Source organism: Moschus berezovskii, chromosome 6 (assembly GCF_049115385.1).
Source record: "Moschus berezovskii isolate FMDL1 chromosome 6, NW_MosBer_1.0, whole genome shotgun sequence".
Taxonomy (NCBI): Eukaryota; Metazoa; Chordata; class Mammalia; order Artiodactyla; family Moschidae; genus Moschus; species Moschus berezovskii.
This window is the reverse complement of record NC_142465.1, coordinates 33,481,988-33,501,650: the sequence shown is the minus strand read 5'-3', so window position 1 is coordinate 33,501,650 and position 19,663 is coordinate 33,481,988. Positions and strand designations below refer to the sequence as shown.

The window sequence follows — 19,663 nt, the reverse complement described above, 5'->3', positions numbered from 1 at the left end:
ATTCCAAAATTGAATATGCTGCATATACTATTTAGTATAGTTCCTTTTTTTCTGTTATAAATTGTGACCATCTTATCATATTAACAAATATATACCTACAGAACCATTCATCTTTTTTTTTTTTTAAAGAAGCTGAACAGGCTCTTTTTTTCTTTCCAAGTTGTGTTTGTTTATTTATTTATTGACTGTACTGGGCCTTCATTGCTGCATGTAGGCTTTCTCTGGTTGGGGTGGGTGGGCTTCCCATTGCGGTGGTTTCTCTTGTTGTAGAGCATGGATTCTGGGCCCACGGGCTCAGTAGTTGTGGCGCATGGGCTTAGTTGCTCCAAGTCTTGTGGAATCTCCCTGGACCAGGGATTGAACTGATGTTCCCTGAATTGGAGATGGATTCTTAACCACTAGACCACCAGGGAAGCCCAGAACCCTTCATTCTTCTTCTTCTTTTTTTTTTTTTTAATATTTGTTTCACTTATTTATTTGGCTGTGCTGGGTCTTAGTTGCAGCACGCAAACTCCTAGTTACAGCATGTGAGATCTTAGTTCCCTGATCAAGCCTGAGCCCCATGCACTAGAAGCTCAGATCCTTAATCACTGGACCACCAGGAAAGTCCTAAACCCTTTGTTCTTCAGGAAAAAAAACTTTATTGAGATTATAGAAGTCATTCAGACTTTTTTTGGTCAAACGCTTTAAAGTATATATGCTCTTCTAGACTTCTTTCTTTATATATACAAACATGTTACTTTTTAAAAAAGAATTAGATCCTATTATACCTACTGTTCTGCAGCTTACCTTTTACCCTTAATATATTTTAGACAGCTTCTTGAGGCAGTACATTAGGAATACCTGCAAAATTTTATGTGGATCAAGGTTTCTCATCCTCAGTGCTACTGACATGTTGGACTGGCTAATTGTTTGTTGTAGACCTGTCCTGTGCGTTGCAGGATGTTTAGCAGCATCTGGCCTATATCTTTTAAAAGCCAGTAGCACCCCGTCCTCTAGTTGTGACGAAAATGTGTCTATTGCTGCACGTAGGGTCTCTCTAGTTGGGGTGGGTGGGCTTCCCATTGCGGTGGTTTCTCTTGTTGCAGAGCATAGATTCTAGGCCCATGGGCTCAGTAGTTGTGGCGCATGGGCTTAGTTGCTCCAAGTCTTGTGGAGTCTTCCTGGACCAGGGATTGAACCCCTGTTTAATCATTGTCAGTTGTCCCCTCGAGGGTAGAGTCATTCCACTTTGAAAGCCACTGATACAGATGGTCTATAACATAAGTGTCTAGAGTCCTTCCAGTGTTTCCATTCAAAGAATAACTCAGAGAATAGTCTTATGTTGATTTTTGTACACCGCTGTGAATTTTATCATTGAATAAATTTCTAGAAGTGCAGTTGATGAATCTGAATTTTGATAGAAATCACCACATTTCTCTAGAGATTGTATTATTTTTCATCTATATCCTTATAGTTCCAAATCTGTATCTCTTTCCAAAGTTCTAGATTCATATAGCCAACTGTTGATTGGACATCTTCTCTTGTGTGTCTCATAGAATTTTCCTAATAAGCTCAACTCTTATCTTCTTCAACCCAGTTCTTGGGGTGTATCTCTGTCAGAGAATATCATGACCATCTGCCTGGTTGCTCCAGCCAGAAACCTCCATCCTACACTGAATCAGTCATCAAATCCTACTTAGTTTTCCTCTCTAGTGTCTCTCTTAATCCAGTCACTTCTTTTCATCCCTTCTACCTCTATCTTTGATTTAAGCTACTAGTATCTTGCCCAGCTCACTATAGTAGCAGCAGGGCAAGCACTTTTCTCTCTGGCTTCTACCCTTGGTTCCACATTCCTCAGAAAGAGTGAACTTGCTGCACTCTATGATCTGCGAGTGTTACCCCTCCGTTTAAGCTGTTCAGTGAGCCCTGCTTCATCTCCCCCATCTGCTCCATCAGTCAAATGCTGAGACCGACATGTCTGATGTTCATCACACATGAGTTCAAATCTCTGTCCATCAGTATGGGCTTCCTCCCCCACCATCGCATATATTTATTCACCGGATATATTTATTCCCCCAGCTTTGAGTTACTCACTGTCCCTTGATTGTCCCTTTGTTCTCCTGCTGATTTCCTGGTCTTTTTAACCCTGCTCTCTGCCCATCCGTTTTCTACCCTTTCTTTAGGACGAATCAGATTTCTTGGTCTTCAGCGCCATAGTTTCTCCTCTGTTAATCAGTTTTATCTTTACTGCATTTATCATGTATGTACTGTTTTGTGTGCTTCAGGTATACTTTTCCATTTAACCTTGTGAAAAAGACATACACATATATCAAAAATACAAACCAGTGAACCAAGTGGAGAAGATGTGGGAATTCCAGCCCCGGGTTCCAGCACAGGTCCTAGGGTGCAGAAGGGACTTTCAGAAATCCCATCCCGGTGCCTGAACCTTGACTTCTCCCCTTAACTAGACTTGTGATTTTATGCGGTTCTGTATTGCTGTGTAATTGAATACCTCCCAAGTCAATTGCATTCATTTGGTCAGAGTGTAACCTTGGAGAGAAAGATCATTTGTCTGCTAGCCTTTGGCACATTCCATTTTAGTATATCTTAAATGCCATGGAAACAAGGGGTGCCCAGGAACTTGGGGATCTCTGACATGGAATGTAGCACGTTGAGCCACTAGATTGGTGTAGGGAGGGGCCAGCCCTGCAATTTTCCACAAGAAGTCAGCTCCAAGCCTGTGGGAAATCACACATAGCAAAATCCTTGGCAAAGAAGCATACATTTTTTTCCCTACTCTCTATGTGGTAATTCTGTAACACTCTGTAATTAATTTTATTTTTACAGTGAACAACCACAGAGTAAGAATAATGAGTAACCTATTTCTGTTCTTGCTATTTTAGGGGACATCACACAGAAGGGATATGAAAAGAAAAGGTCAAAACTCCTGTCTCCTTACATCCCGCAGACACAAGGTACGTAATGCGAAGTGGTTTTAAACCTTCTCAGTATTTTTACACTAATGAATGCTATCTCACTGGAGATCTGCCTTTTTTGTTGGTTCCTGTTTTTTCCCTCCCTTCCTCACCAGGGAAGGGGAAAAAAAAAAAAACAGAAGGAAAGAAAGGAGGAAATGGATCTTAATTGAGCATCTGCTATGTAGTAGGCACTTTAAAAATACCCAAGGTCATCAAATCATTCATACAGAACTTGGGTGATAGTCACTGTGTCTGTGTGTCGCTGACATGATTCAATGGCAGAAGATTCTAGGTCATAGAAAAACTGTATCTAATGCTTGAGTATGAACTGTGCTGGAGAGAAGCAAGGGAGGCGAAGATAAGAAGGAGGAACAGATTCAGTATTGCGGGACAACCCAAAGATTGCAGTACCTGGGGATTTGGGGATAAGAACCCTGAATAAACCTTTTCGCAGCCTGACTTGTACAAAAAGACTGGCATGTTCTTTAAATATCAGAAAGTCCTGAGTCACTTTTGTGCTTATTTCCAGACGGGTTGCTGGAACCTTTGCCTCTCGGCAAGGCTGTCTGTTTCTAAGTCATCATATTTTTGAAGTTACTCAGCATCCAGGATTTCCTCTGATGGCCCGTTTCTACTTTAATCACTTTTACTATGAGGAATTTTTTCTTTATTTCTCATTTCCCCTCTGCAATCAGAGTCTGTTTCCACATGACTGTTTTTTGTGGAACTAATAATCATTGCTTTTATTTCTGGATTATAAATCCCTTGAGGACTTTGGAACCCCTGTGGTTCTAATGTTAAGCCTTGCACAAGGTATATAGTTTGTGAATATTTGTTGAATGGATAGTGGAATAAATAAGTAAATAATGGTGGTATACGAATAGATTTTACCAAAGTCCTTGGTTTATTTACTGCATTATTCTTGGAAATTCCTCCCTGTAAAAACTAGTAGGTCAATGCCTAGATAGCCATTTTAATGTATCTTAATGAACAGATGGATATAGAAATGAATTGAGAGAAAAGAGGTAGAAATCAGGCCAGCGACAGCTAATGAAAAGCCAGCTTTTGCTGAGCAAGGCATGACACAGAAGGGGAGTCCTCTGATTGGCTGCTTAATTATGGATCTGGCCCATGCCTCTGTAGGCCCAGAGATTTACTGTAGTCACTTTGTGCAAAAGCAATCAGATCCTGAGAAAATAACTCAGTGAGGAATGTAACTATAAAAAGGACCATGCTCCGTCTGCTCTCTGTAGTCAGGTTATATAGAAACTAAATCATGTTCAAAAACCAGTTTATCAATTTACTACGAGAAACGACTGAGACACACTCTAGTCTGTGTGGTCAGCACATTCTTGCCCCACGGGCAGGCCTACATGGGGAGCTTGATCACGTATAGAACGTTGCTTAGTGAGCACGGATTTGACGAATCAGACGACGGCCAAGGGAGTGTGACATGGCATCGCACAGCAGGGATGGTTGTGCACGTGACCTCATGGGGGAAATAGAAGTCATTTGATGGCGGCTCTTTCAGCTTCCTGCTGTCAGAACTTCAAACTCACCATATTAGTGCCCATCATGTTCATGACCTCCTGCCTTCTGGTTGAAAATGTGATCTCTCCGTCCTAGCCAAGGGCAGTCCTTCCACCAGTGCTTTGGATCCCATCCCCTCCTCCCTTTTCAGAAACCTTATACCCAGTGACACCAAGGACAAGGCAGTGGGAGTGAGCCACCCTGGTGCAGGCAGTGAGGGGTGCAGAATCTGTAGAAATTTGAAAAGCGGTAATAAAGCCAACAAAAAGTTGGTCTGCTTTTTCTTATCACCATGGATAGCAATTCTAAGTGCTGTAAGTAGCAGTTCTAAATGCTGAGAACTGTCTCTGCTTGTTATCCCTGTTTTCTCAGCACCTGTTCACTTCTCAGCCTGTCCCAGTCCCTTGCCACTTTACCTCTTGAAACACGGCTTTAGAAACACCTCCGCGTTTTCTCACTCCCCTCTCCCTGTTGCTCCTAGTCGTCTTTGCGGGCTCCTCCTCTGTTAAATCTTGGCATTCTCAAGGCAAAGCCTCAAGCCCTCTTGACCTCTCACTCTACAGCAGTGGTTCTCAGATTTTAGCCTGCCTTGGGATCACTGGAGAACTTCTTGTAAATACAGATTGCAGGACCCTGTCCATTCTCAGCGTTTCTGATTCAGTTGGTCCAGGTTGAGGTTTGAGAATTTGCATTTGTGTCAGGTTCCCAGGTGATGCTGCAGTTGCTGGTATGGAGAAACAATGCTCTGTCTCTCTAGAGCTTTTCAGCCATCCCTGTGGCTTTAATTATCATTTATAGATAACTCCCAAATATGAGTCTTCAACTCAGATCTCTCCTGAACTCCTGATCATAGATCCAACTGCATATTTAACAACTCCATTATATATCTTAAAGGAACCTTCATTTCAACATATACAAACAAAACCATTAAATGTTATGTATAACTTAAGCTCACACTACCTGTACCACCAGCACCTTCCCCTCCCTACCTGTGTACATTCACACAAAATTATTAATACATTATCCAGCGTCTCCCAGACTTCTAGTTTCCACTTCTGAGTGAATAGAACTCCCGTTCATAAGCCCAACAACTAGACTCAAAAGTCATCTCAGCAGTCTCTTCATTCCCCGTCTCTTGCCTGTTACCAAGTTACATTTTCTGCTTCTTCATGAGTCAGTTTTTATAAGTTTAATTTTTCTAGGAATTTGTCTGTTTTGTATAAGTTTTCAAATTTATTGTTAATGACAGTATTCTCTTTATTTTTAAAGCTTTTGCTTTGTTTGTGTATAACTCTTTTATCTTTTCTCTTTTTTTCTCTTGATCGGTCTTCCCAGAGATTTGTCATTTCAAAGAACAAGCTTTTTATTTCGTTGATCTTCTTTTTAGTATGTCTTTATTTTTTCATTCATCATTTTCAGCTTCTCTATGTTTTTCCTTCCTTACACTCCTTTTCTAAGTTTCCTGAGTCAGATGCTTAGGTTTTCAGTTTTCTTTTCAAAGGTGAGTGTTTCTCCATTTGACTGTGGTCGGAGAACATGCCTGTTCAAAATCAAGTCACAATTAGAACTTTAATTCTCTTCCCAAACAACACGTGGACTTTAAGAACAAATGCATTTTTAGTACCTCCTTGTGTTCATACCCCCTGAATTATTAGTTATTATTGTTCTGTGTAGTTAATAGTAGTTAATATCTGTTTCTTTGTTCACTATTCCTTTGCATATATGACTCTTTCCTCTCGGTTCAATTTCCTTCTTCCTGAAGTTCATCTTGCAATAGTTACATATTTTAATTGGAGTTTCTTAGTGGTAAAAAAATTCTCTCAATTTGCATTTATCACTTTTCCCACCTTTGTTCTTAAACCTACTAATCTTTCCCAGAAATGGATTGTTTGTAGGGCTGATTATATTATACAGGTTCTGTAGCAAAAGAAAAGATTATCCTTCGACATTTTTACCTCATGTATCTTTGTAGATTTTGAAGGAGGTATTTAGTTTGGTTGTTTTTTGTTAAATGACGTTGGATTTAATGAAGATTTTATGCCTGCATGCATGCATGCGTTCTCAGTTATATCCAACTCTCTACAACCCTATGGACTGTAGCCTGCCATGCTCCTCTGTCCATGGGATTCTCCCGGCAAGAATACTAGAGTGGGGTAGCCATTTGCTACCCCAGGAGATCTTCCCGAGCCAGGGATCGAACCTGAGTCTCCTGCATTGCATGTAGATGCTTTACCGCTGAGCCTCTGGGAAGCCCAGATTTTAAGCTTACTGAATAGAATGAAATGAAATGAAAGTCAGTAGGAGTTTGCTACTTCTTACTTCTGGAGGGGTTCAGTTCAGTCGCTCAGTCATGTCCGACTCTTTGTGAACTGAAGGGGTTCAGCCTCTTTCAAACACTGTCATCTAGTTGGATTTCATTGTTTCCAGTTTTGAGGTGCTCCATTGAGGGTGGCTCCTTGAGTATAGTGTATAAAAGTAACATTCTCCACTAATCTCTCTTGAAAGAAAAATTAATACTGCCTGCAACATTGTACTGCTGGAACAATTACGTGCACATGCTTATCTGAAAATTTAGTGAGTGATTTTCTGTACAGAATTGATCTGGAGTTATCTTGGGGTGCATATTTATGTATATTTTAGATTTTTTTACAAATGTTATATGAATCTTTACAATAGGACTTCAGAAAAAAAAAATCAATCTAACAGGAAAAATGGGGAAATAGGGACAAGAACACAAGGTTGAAGAAAATACTTAGTGGAAATTGAGTAAGGACAGTTTGGGGTAATAAACATAGCTTAATTCACTATCACCACAGGGGCTAGATTTTAAACTTCATTTCAATTCAGTCGCTCAGTCGTGTCCGACTCTTTGCGACCCCATGAATCATAGCATGCCAGGCCTCCCTGTCCATAACCAATCTGATGTGTCAGAACTACCCTTGAAAGTCACTTAAACCCACCAGCATTGGAACTGATTATTGTTTCTTTACACCAAACCCAAATTTTCTCTGATATTTAAGGGCCAGGCTGTGTGAAATTCGTATCTTGATAAAGATTAAAACCATATCCAGGGCCTCAAGGTGCTCTCCCTGTGAGAGATAGGGAGAAATGGGGATGTGGCAGGCACTTATCTCCTTGTTCTTGTCTTAAATTATTTATTTTTGGCTGTGCCGGGTCTTCGTTGCTGCAGGGGCTTGTCTCAGGTTGCAGCGAGCAGGGGCTGCTCTCTGGTTGTGGTGTGCGGGTTTCTCACTGTCACGGTTTCTCTTGTTGCACCGTGTGGACTCTAGGGTGCCTGGGCTTCAGTGGTTGTGGCACATGGACTCAGCTGCCCAATAGCATGTGGAATCTTCCCACACCAGCGGTTCAATCCATGTCCCCTGCAGTGGCAGGCAGATTCTCAACCATTGGACCACCAGAAAAGCTCTATATCTCCTTGTTCTGAGCCATATGCTCTTCGAAAGGAGTAACCCATAGAACATCGTTCAGTCACTGGAAGCTGTGAGAGTCTAGATCTACAGCTTCCCACGTGCCTTAGTTAGCAGCTTCTCAGAGAGAAGAGGCCAGAAATTAACTGTCTTTTGGCATGGCCCAAAGAATTGAATTTTCAAACCACATATGCTCTCCCTCCTCTGTAAATTAGTCACTCTTGGACATTCTTGGAGTTAGAGGAAAATGAAAGGTTTTGTGTAGTGAGATAGCATCCCAGTCTGATCCTGTAGTCTAATCTTGAAGATACTTTGGATACAAGTAGCTGATTATTTCCAAGTGGCTTTAATAGAAAAGAGTTTATTGTATTTTGATATGGGGTTGCTGACAGAACCTCAGGTCAGCATGTGTTTACTAAGTGCTTTCTGTGTCCCAAGTACTGTTGAGACAAGCAACTAGCATTGGACAAGACAGCCTGAGATCCCTGGCTTGCTCTCTTGTCTGCTCGGGGTTTGCTCAACTAGGACTGACACTAAGACGGCTTCCTTGACCAGCTCTAACAGTCCGCACTCGCATGATCTGAGTTGCATTTTTAAGAATCTCTCTCTCACAGCCCTAAAGATTATGATTTGTTCATGTGTATTTTTCCCATACAGGACTTACAAGGTCTTTAAAATCAGGAACATTTTCTTTTATTTTTATTTTTAATTCTTTACATCCCCAATTTGTGGCATGAGTATCTGGCACACAGTGGATGGAACTAAACAAGGAACATTTAGAATTTAGAAATATTTCCTTGCATAAACATGTCGGCTTCCCAGGTGGCGCAGTGGTAAAGAATCCACCTGCCAGTGCAGGAGACGCGGGTTCTATCCCCAGGTCAGGAAGATCCCCTTGGAGAAGTCAATGGCAACCCACTCTAGTATTCTTGCCTGGTAAATCCGAGGAGAGAAGAGCCTGGTGGGCTACAGTCCATGGGGTTGCAAAGAGTCAGACATGACTGCGTGACTCAGCACACAAACATCTGTGAAGATGAACGTGTCAGGTAATGAAAGAAGCAGGCTACTCTACGGATTGGAGAATTATTGGTCCTGGCAACTTCTCTCCACCTTCAGTAGATCTTTTCATTTAGATCTACTAAATCTCAAGAGATTGTACAGAGCATATTGATTTTCACTGGAGATTTAGCATTCCTCTTCACTTTTTTATTTTCAAAATGAAATTAATGGATCTGTTTTAAATAATCAAATACTACTGTGAGGTTTGTAGCAACAGCAAAAATAAACGGTGTCCTCTTCTTCCCCAGAGACTACTTCTTTCAACTGTTTTAACCGTTTCTTCTGGTGTTTACCTCTATTTCTGTATAACATTTTACCAGTACTTCTTGACTTTTTTTTCCCCAACTTGAGACATTATTTATTCATTTCCTACCATCAACGATTAGAATTTTTCCTTCTTACTCATTCCTCCCCAACCACCTGGGGACCACACACTCCTTTTCCCTTTATCCTTCCTTCTCATCTCCCATCTCATACTCATTGTGCACTGTGGTTCAGTGTATTACTTTTGTTATTGCTAAATCAGCATTCAGTGCTTGCTTTATTTTGGTTATATAAATATTATTCACAGCTACATCACTTGGTTTATTAGGATTACATTTCCTTTTTTTTTTTTTTAAACAGTTAATCCATCATTTTATTGTTATTTCTAGAGACAACTCTTGATGCCATCTCTCTTCCTGCACTGATTGTTCCTTTATCCCGCTACAGGCCTTCATTATCTTTCTAGTAGTGTTTTGGGAAGGCGCAGGGGATAGGGAGATGTGTTATTCTGCCATGTTTAATCCGAATACTTTATTCTAACATTTCTATTTGAGGATTGTTCAAAACTTGTGCAAAGATCGTTTCTACCAACCTGAAAGATTTCAAAGACGTCAGTGCCTCTTTTGCTGGCTGTGCACCAGCAAGCTGATCAAACAGTCTCTTATCACAGCCCGATTAGATTAACTCTGGGAGGTTCCAAGGTAGAGCCCTGTCTCAGCTCTGTTTTGCAAATCTACACTATTTAAAACTGCCATGAAGTCCAACAACCTCATCTTCTCTTGGACCCACATCCTTTGCTTTAGGACATTACTGCAGCTTCTGTTTTTGATGGCATTGATGTACACATTCCATTCAGTCTTCGTGTGTTTGAGATCATTGTGACCTTTGTGAATTTGTTTTTTCTTCCTTCATCCTTTGACTTTGTCCTGCTGTCTTTCACTGCATTTAATTGTATTTGTCTTCTGCTTCAAAAGAGGATCTCGCCTTTTATATATTCCTTCCTGGCCTAGATTTCCTCAATTATTTTTTCCCCAGGCCCTTACCTGCTGCCCTTTTAGGGGTAAGACATGTCAGTTTATGAATATGGTTATGTGTTGACATTTTCTAGCTTGTCCTGGTAAGAAGTACTGGTGATCCAAAGTTTTTTCCCCAAATTCAGATTCCTTTTGTGGTTGCTGCCTATTTTGCTGGAGGATATTTGCTCACCAGTGTTCCAGTGTATGTACATACGCTGAGCTTGCCAGTTATTCCCCACCCCTTCCATCACAACTCTTCTGAGTTCAGTCCTGCCTTTGAGATTGTGCAAATGCGTATATAATCAAGTTAGAACAAAACAAAAGAAAGCCTTGGAAATTTTATCCTTTTTCTCTAAAGACTGTGATAACTCCTCTCAAGGCTAGTCTGTGATCCTGTTTTTCTTAATGACCTCATATGATTGTATAAAGATTTTGAGAGGCACAAATTTTTGCATAAACGTTGTGTGGCTTAGAGATATACAGATAAGCAGACTTCTGAGATTAACAGTTGTTACCTCTTCATTTTTGTCTTTGGTTTTTCCAGCCACTCCCCCAATCATTGATGGAAGTGAAGAGACAGACAATATCATAATTATTTATCTTAACCAAAAATTTGGGTACTTGCGGTATAGGACCCAGTTAATTACTGCAGGATATACAAAGTGAGTTAAGATCTCTGACCTCAAGTTTATTTATACTTTAATAGGAAAGATAAGATAGGTATACAAATAATCATAAAATACAGAGTGGAAAAAAGCCCTGTAAGAAAGTTCTAAACAAAATACTGAGGAAATGCAAAGGGACATGAACCTAAAACTGGCTGTTGAAATCAAGAACAGCATTTTGGAATGCTGTGGAACATTCCCAGCTATGTAAATATTAGGTGGACAAATAATCATAATGGTGTGATCACTTACCTAGAGCCAGACATCCTGGAATGTGAAGTCAAGTGGGCCTTAGGAAGCATCACTACGAACAAGTCTAGTGGAGGTGATGGAATTCCAGTTGAGCTATTTCAAATCCTAAAAGATGATGCTATGAAAGTGCTGCACTCAATATGCCAGCAAATCTGGAAAACTCACAGGACTGGAAAAGGTCAGTTTTCATTCCAATCCTAAAGGAAGGCAATGCCAAAGAATGTTCAAACTACTGCACAATTGCACACATCTCACTCACTAGCAAAGTAATGCTCAAAATTCTCCAAGCCAGGCTTCAGCAGTACATGAACCATGAACTTCCAGATGTCCAAGCTGGACTTAGAAAAGGCAGAGGAACCAGAGATCAGATTGCCTACATCTGTTGGATCATAGAGAAATCAAGAGTTCCAGAAAAACATCTACTTTTGCTTCATTGACTACACTAAAGCCTTTGACTGTGTGGATCACAGCAACAAACTGTGGAAAATTCTTCAGTAGATGGGAATACCAGACCACCTGACCTGCCTCTTGAGAAATCTGTATGCAGGTCAAGAAGCAACAGTTAGAACTGGACGTGGAACAACAGACTGGTTCCAAATAGGGAAAGGAGTATGTAAAGGCTGTATATTGTCACCTTGCCTATTTATATGCAGAGTACATCATGCGAAATGCCAGACTGGATGAAGCACAAGCTGGAATCAAGATTGCCGGGAAAAATATCAATAACCTCAGATATGCAGATGACACCACCCTTATGGCAGAAAGCGAAGAACTAAAGAGCCTCTTGATGAAAGTGAAAGAGGAGAGTGAAAAAGTTGGCTTAAAACTCAACATTCAGAAAACGAAGATCATGGCATCTGGTCCCATCACTTCATGGCAAATAGATGGGGAAACAATGGAAACAGTGAGAGACCTTCTTTTTCCGGGCTCCAAAATCACTGCACATGTTGACTGCAGCCTTGAAATTAAAAGACGCTTGCTCCTTGGAAGAAAAGCTATGACCAGCCTAGATAGCATATTAAAAAGCAGAGACATTACTTTACCAACAAAGGTCCATCTAGTCAAAGCTATGGTTTTTCCAGTAGTCATGTATGGATGTGAGAGACAGTGCCGAAGAAGTGATGGTTTTGAACTGTGGTGTTGGAGAAGACTCTTGAGAGTCCCTTGGACTGCAAGGAGGTCCAGCTAGTCTATCCTAAAGGAAATCAGTCCTGAATTTTCATTGGAAGGACTGATGCTGAAGCTAAAACTCCAATACTTTGGCCACCTGATACAAAGAACTGACTCATTTAAGAAGACCCTGATGCTGGGAAAGATTGAAGGTGGGAAGAACAGGGGACGACAGAGGATGAGATGGTTGGTTGGCATCACTGACGCGATGGGCATATGTTTGAGTAGGCTTCGGGAGTGGGTGATGGATAGGGAAACCTGGCGTGCAGTAGTCAGTGGGGTTGCAAAGAGTCAGACGTGACTGAACTGAACTGACAGAGTGCCTTTTTTTGTTATGGGAGTGGGATGGTGGGATCTGTTGTGTTTCCTCTATCACATTTTAATACAGAAGTTCCTTCCCAAGTGGGGATCACGGCATAACGAAAAGAACATTCCAGTCCCAGTTCTGCCCTTTTATTTGCTAGGTTTGGACAGTAGTACAGTCACTGTGAACTGGAGCATGCATTACAATCTTATTTGTCCCCGCATGCCTCATTAGAAGGAAATCCACTGTTTTTCCCCTTGGGTTTCTCTTTCCTTTTGGATTATCCAGGAACTCCCTGGGATACCGGTAGTGCAGGAGAAGAGGTGGTCAGTGCAGCTTCCACATCCCAAAAGGAGGAGCCCCATTATCTACTGCTGCCCCTCAGTGTCTCATGGGGTGCTGTTGAAAACCAGCCCTTACTTTGTGATCAGTAATGCTAACCCAGTGCTAAGCCTGGGTCCTGCCTCAGCCACTCTGAGGAAGGGACCCCACTCTGCTAGGCTCAGCCAAGACACCCCACTTGAATTCTCAGGGCAAAGCTCTTGATGTTGTGTTCTTTTAGCCCATACACAGTCATTTTCCTGATGCCAAGTGGCCAGGGAAGCTTCTCAGACCCAGAACCTCCAGTTCCCTCCCTCCCAGAATCCACCCCTAGGATTCATCATGGGCAGGTGGCCCCTTTCCATACTTGAAATGCAGAGTCTTTCCTCCCTCCCCAGAGGCAGTAGGGCTGGTTAATCACTCAGCCTTCTGAGGAAGGCTTTCCTCAGTGAGCTCCCAGGGAAGAATCTCAGAGTGATTCAGGGTACCTTCACCTAGGGTGGAGGGTGGAGATGGGAGTGGAGGCTCTGTTTATATAACGATATAATGATTCAAGGTGATTATGGACACACTCTCACTGTAGGAAAATAAATTTATTCTGTGATGGGTGTCCTGCTTCCTTAATGGTATCTATCAGATAATGTTATTGTGAATATAAAATGTGATGGTGTTTTGAAAGTTTAAAGAGTCATAGAACTGTATTATCATTGTTATTTTGTCACTGCCTGTCCAAATCCCTTCAAAGGCTGCTCTTTTGGTTTAGGACGAGTTTCCTGACCCAGCTTTTCTTCTCCAGCCTCATTTTGTCTCACTCCACCTCTTGCACTTTTCCTCTCACTTTCAGCCCCTTCGATCTTCCTCTGACTTGTCAAGGTTTTCTCCCTCACTGGACTTCTAATACTGTGCTTTTGTATAAAGTAGCTCCTCCCCCAGGAACACCCCCACCACCACCACTCCTGCGCCTAACAGAAACCTACATCAGAGTCTCCTTTTAAAAGACCGTCCCTAAAATAGTATAAATTAAATCCCTCATTATGTAGGCTCAGAGAACGTTATTTTTTTTCACTCAGCACATATCATGATGGAAAAGATACACATGAATGAATGATCTCTTATTTATTATGAGTGCTATATTAAAGAAAAAGGTGTCTTCTCTAGACACCTGCACTAAGACCAGTGAGCATGTCTGCTTTGATCACTCTTAAGTTGAAGCATTGGATTCCTTGGTTCTCAGAGCACATCCTTCTTCCCTATTCTGTAACTCTTGCAGATGAAAATTTCTGTTAAATCATTGGCAGAGTTGAAAGATAAGAAGCTGAAGTTGGCTTTCTTCCATGTACCTGAATTGGAAATTTTGCATAGTTTATACTAAAGATCAGCTTCTTTTTCAGGTTATCACTGTTGTTATGTTCCAACAATAGAATCATGGGAGACTCTGGTGTCTCTTTTTGTCAGAGAACAGTAAATTATGTACATGCTGACCGTTGAGAAAGGAGGCTTTGTGTTGTAGAAGAAATGAAAATTTGTCTAAACTTACTGTTGAACATTCTATCATCCCTATTTAAACATAAGGGTGACCCCTAGTGGATGCTGTGTATAACAGACTGAAAGATCCGGGAACCCCTAAACTGAAGTGGTCACTGTATGTAGTAATCAGCAGTAATCCTTTTCTTTGAAGCTCAAGGATGTTTTGCTCTAGAATTTAGAAGTTTTGAAGAAGGCTTGATTTATGAGGTTCGCACCTCTCCTCCAGCACTTAACCTATATTTAGTGTCTTTTAAAATTACTTTGGTTTTATACATAGCTCTTTCAGTAAACAAAATGGTAAAGAAATGGTGAAGTTCTCCACAGCAGCTATCACTACCTCATCCTAACTACTTAAGGGATTTTATGTGTCCTCCAGTTCATATAATTATAGATGAATAGTTTTACGTACACATTTGTAATAATGTACATAATATTTTGTGTTCTTTTATCACTTGAGACCCTTTTATATGTCTGCATAGTTTTTTCACTTTTCATGGCATTTAATCCATATCATGTTGATCAGTTCAGTTCAGTTCAGTCGCTCAGTCGTGTCCGACTCTCCGCGACCCCATGAATCACAGCACGCCAGGCCTCCCTGTCCATCACCAACTCCCGGAGTACACTCAAACTCATGTCCACAGAGTCGGTGATGCCATCCAGCCATCTCATTCTCCGTCGTCCCCTTCTCCTCCCGCCCCCAACCTTTCCCAGCATCAGAGTCTTTTCCAGTGAGTCAACTCGTCGCATGAGGTGGTCAGAGTATTGCAGTTTCAGCTTTAGCATCAGTCCCTCCAATGAACACCCAGGATTGATCTCCTTTAGAATGGACTGGTTGGATCTCCTTGTAGTATAAGGGACTCTCAAGAGTCTTCTCCAACACCACAGTTCAAAAGCATCGATTCTTCGGCGATCAGCTTTCTTCATAGTCCAACTCTCACATCCATACATGACCACGGGAAAAACCATTGCCTTGACTAGACGGACCTTTGTTGGCAAAGTAATGTCTCTGCTTTTTAATATACTATCAAGGTTGGTCATAACTTTCCTTCCAAGGAGCAAGCGTCTTTTAATTTCATGGCTGCAATCAGCATCCGCAGTGATTTTGGAGCCCAAAAATATAAAGTCTGACACTGTTTCCACTGTTTTTCCATCTATTTCCCATGAAGTGATGGGACCAGATGCCATGATCTTTGTTTTCTGAATGTTGAGCTTCAAGCCAATCTTTTCACTCTCCTCTTTCACTTTCATCAAGAGGCTTTTGAGTTCCTCTTCACTTTCTGCCATAAGGGTAGTGTCATCTGCATATCTGAGGTTATTGATATTTCTCCCAGCAATCTTGATTCCAGCTTGTGCTTCTTCCAGCCCAGCGTTCCTCATGATGTACTCTGCATATAAGTTAAATAAGCAAGGTGACAATATACAAGCTTGCCGTACACCTTTTCCTATTTGGAACCAGTCTGTTGTTCCATGTCCAGTTCTAACTGTTGCTTCCTGACCTGCATACAGGTTTCTCAAGAGGCAGGTCAGGTGGTCTGGGATTCCCATCTCTTTCAGAATGTTCCTAGTTAATTCCATCTTTCTTTTTTTTAGCTTCTTACTGCGGTAGTGAAATAGTGCACATCTTATTCAAACTATAGAAATCTCTGCTTTTGGGCCCCAGGTGATTCCTGAGTTGTGGTTGGAGTGTGAAACCATGGCCAGGGCATGATTCATCTTTAAGCAGCATCTTGCCTTCTCCACTGATACTGGACGTGCTGTTAAATAATGCCTTGCTGGGCCCCTCTGCCCCCAGACCGCTTCCTCCTTTTTCAGGAAGCTGGTGGTCCATGTTTCCTGCTTTCTTTCTGTGATGAATTGTTGCCCTGGCAAGTAAGCTAAGTAAGCAAGTAAGCCATCCAAAAATTTTTTAATCCAACCAGGACATCGTTTCCTCCCTCTCACCTTCAGATATGCACTGAAATACCAGTTGCTTTGGGGGAAAGGAAAAGGAGACAATTGGTTTTACAGGGTTGGAAAATTCTGCTCACAGTGTTGTAATTTATCTAGGAAGCTGAAAACTGGATATTATTTTAACTTATTTTGGTAAGAATCTGCTCTCTGTAGTATGACCTTCAAATTAAGAAAATCCAGTATTATTTTTATTTTCTTCTTTATACTTAACTGTTATCTTGATGTTCTATAATGAACATATATTATTTTTATATACTGAGAAAGAGAACTTTTCTAAATTATAGAAACCCAGTAAAGCGTATGGGAAAAGAACACATCCAGTCTCATCGCCCTGAGATAATTACTATTAACATTTTATTTTCCTTCCATTTTTTTCAATGCACAAATGAAATCTATCTGGAAATCTTTATGTTTAAAAAAAAACAAACTCCAATACATGGAAATAGAAGTTTTTAGAAGATAAAATTTAGAATAACTTGGAGAGTGATTATTCACATTCGAAAAGATAAGCGGCAGAGTTTCATTATTAAGCTCCCACGTTACACTTAAAGTGATTGAGTTCTTAGGAATTAATTTTTATTCTTTTTGTTTTTTATATTGCCTCTCTTGAACTTGGAGCAAGTGTGTTACACATTTGAGCCAAGGTCGAGAGGATCCCCTGGAGAAGGAAATGGCAACCCACTCCAGTACTCTTGCCTAGAAAATTCCATGGATGGAGGAGCCTGGTGGGCTACAGTCCATAGGATTGCAGAGAGTCGGACACGACTGAGTGACTGCTCTTTTCACTTGTTCTGTCAGAAATCTATATGTTTGTGGCATCGTGTGTTCGGCACCCGAGGAATGCTCACTGAATCAACTTGTCAGCCACTTATTGAAACTGCAAGTCAACCTTTTGGTTTCACTTCTGACAAGTTACCTTGAAATGTCTGTCATGATTTTAGACCCAAAAGAGACCTCGTCCGTTTGGAAGACTAAATTCCTAAAGAGACTGAGCTAAACTTTGCCGAGCATCATACTAATGTTGCTTGGTGAATGGTGTGTTGTGAGGCTTTTTTTGGGGGGGTACCAGTTTCCATAGATCTCTTCGCTAAGTGTCATCTGATTGGATTCTCATCAAATGTCTATTTGTGTTATATTTCCTTGTGGTTTGATGTATGGTAACCTCTAGATAATCCTCAGTGGAAATGTTCATTCTCTCTAGTTCTTCCTCAAACGGATAGATCAACTCTCACTTCCCTTTTCACCTCCAGATCATTTCTTGGTAAAAAATTTTTATTTAGTCCACATTTTCTTCTTTTTCCTAATTAACTACATTGAAAAACACAAAGTAAAAGCATAATGAGAGAGGAATAGGAGAAGATATATCAATTGTGTGTTAGCATCCTTTGTGAAATGAGAATCCATATACCTGCTTTTCATCCTTTGGATTATTAGTTATCTAATTTGAAGGCACCATGTTTCTTAGCAGGGTAGTTTGGTTTATCCTAGCAAATCTGCTTGTTTAATTAAAAAGAAATTATTGACGGTAATTCAGTTATATATTCACTGTACCTCCAAACAGTGATGCAAAGGTCATGTTTTAAATTTAGTGTTTAAGTCAAACCGTTTTCTCCGTACATGTTTACAGGCAAAGTAGCTCATGTATGCTAATCTGATTTCCTTCCTATATATCATCTGACTACACAAATAAAAAAAGCCCCTTTCTATTTTTTATTCTCTAAAGTTAATTGAAATGTTTTAAATAATTTCTGTAGTGAATGGCTGAAAACTTTATTTTTAGAGGGAGGGGCTTTTTGCAGAATCTTTTACATGAAGGCAGATGATTTAAAAAAAAAAAACAACAAAGAACAAAACATGTTTTCTTAACTCCTGACTGTAAATCCTGAAGCATTTAGATGTTCCTATACTAAATTATGGGGAAAGAGTGGAAACAGTGGCTGTCTTTATTTTGGGGGGCTCCAAAATCACTGCAGATGCTGATTGCAGCCAGGAAATTAAAAGACGCTTACTCCTCGGAAGGAAAGTTATGACCAACCTAGACAGCATATTAAAAAACAGAGACATTACTTTGTCAACAAAGATCCGTCTAGGCAAGGCTATGGTTTTTCCAGTAGTCAAGTATGGATGTGAGAATTGGACTGTGAAGAAAGCTGAGCGCCGAAGAATTGATGCTTTTGAACTGTGGTGTTGGAGAAGACTCTTGAGAGTCCCTTGGACTGCAAGGATATCCATCCAGTCCATCCTAAAGGAGATCAGTCCTGAGTGTTCATTGGGAGGACTGGTCTTGAAGCTGAAACTCCAATAATTTGGCCACCTGATGCAAAGAGTTGACTCACTGGAAAAGACTCTGATGCTGGGAATGATTGAGGGCAGGAGAAGAAGGGGATGACAGAGGATGAGATGGTTGGATGGCATCACCGACTCGATGGACATGGGTTTGGGTGGACTCTGGGAGTTGGTGATGGATAGGGAGGCCTGGCGTGCTGCAGTTAATGGGGTCGCAGAGTCAGACACGACTGAGCGACTGAACTGAACTGAACTGATACTAAGTTATTAATTCTGATTGCTTTCCTCATAGGAGAACCAGTGTAGTTAGACTTGGGTTTGAATCCTGGCTCTTCTGTCCTCTGACTTTGTGACTTTAGATAACATAATCCATATCACTAGTTCTTCCTTTGTAGGGTTGTTGTGAGGAATAAATAAGATCAAATGTGTGAACTTCTAAATGCACAGTGCCTAGCAGAAAGCAAACAGTTAAATGTAGCATTTATTATTATAGACTGGAGCTGGGAAACTTTTTCCGTAAAGGGCCAGATAGTAAATCTTTCTGACTTTGAGGACCATACAGTCTCTGTCACAGTAATTCATCACTGCCTTCACATAGGCAATATGCTAACAGTGTGTGTGGTTATGTTCTGATAAAACTGTTTATATGAAAACAGACATGGGCTATGGTTTGTTGACCCCTATTCTAGAGAAATAAAACTAACAAATGACATAAGGTATGAATATATCAAGAATCAGTACAAGTCTTCTGTGAAGTGGATTATCAAGAAGATTTAGATTGACTAAAAAATTAAAATCTAAAAATATTAAAACTTGATTTACAACCCCAGACATTACATTTAAAAGTCTCAGCTTTTAAATTTGTTCTGCTCAGATAATATGTAATTTTCATAATAAAAATCTCAGCTACTAGGAAAATAAATGTTTAAAA

At 40.6% G+C, this 19,663-nt stretch overlaps 1 protein-coding gene across 3 annotated transcripts in view; it reads left to right on the top strand.

The window, feature by feature from the left end:
• The window catches only part of DIP2B (DIP2 acetate--CoA ligase B (putative)), a 228,858-nt gene that overhangs the window by 108,489 nt on the left and 100,706 nt on the right, over positions 1 to 19,663 (top strand). For all 3 annotated transcript variants that reach the window (XM_055395797.2, XM_055395794.2, XM_055395796.2), the window contains exon 2: positions 2,886 to 2,957. In XM_055395797.2, coding sequence (XP_055251772.1) covers positions 2,886 to 2,957 — 72 coding nt within the window. The remainder of the gene's footprint in view (positions 1 to 2,885; positions 2,958 to 19,663) is intronic.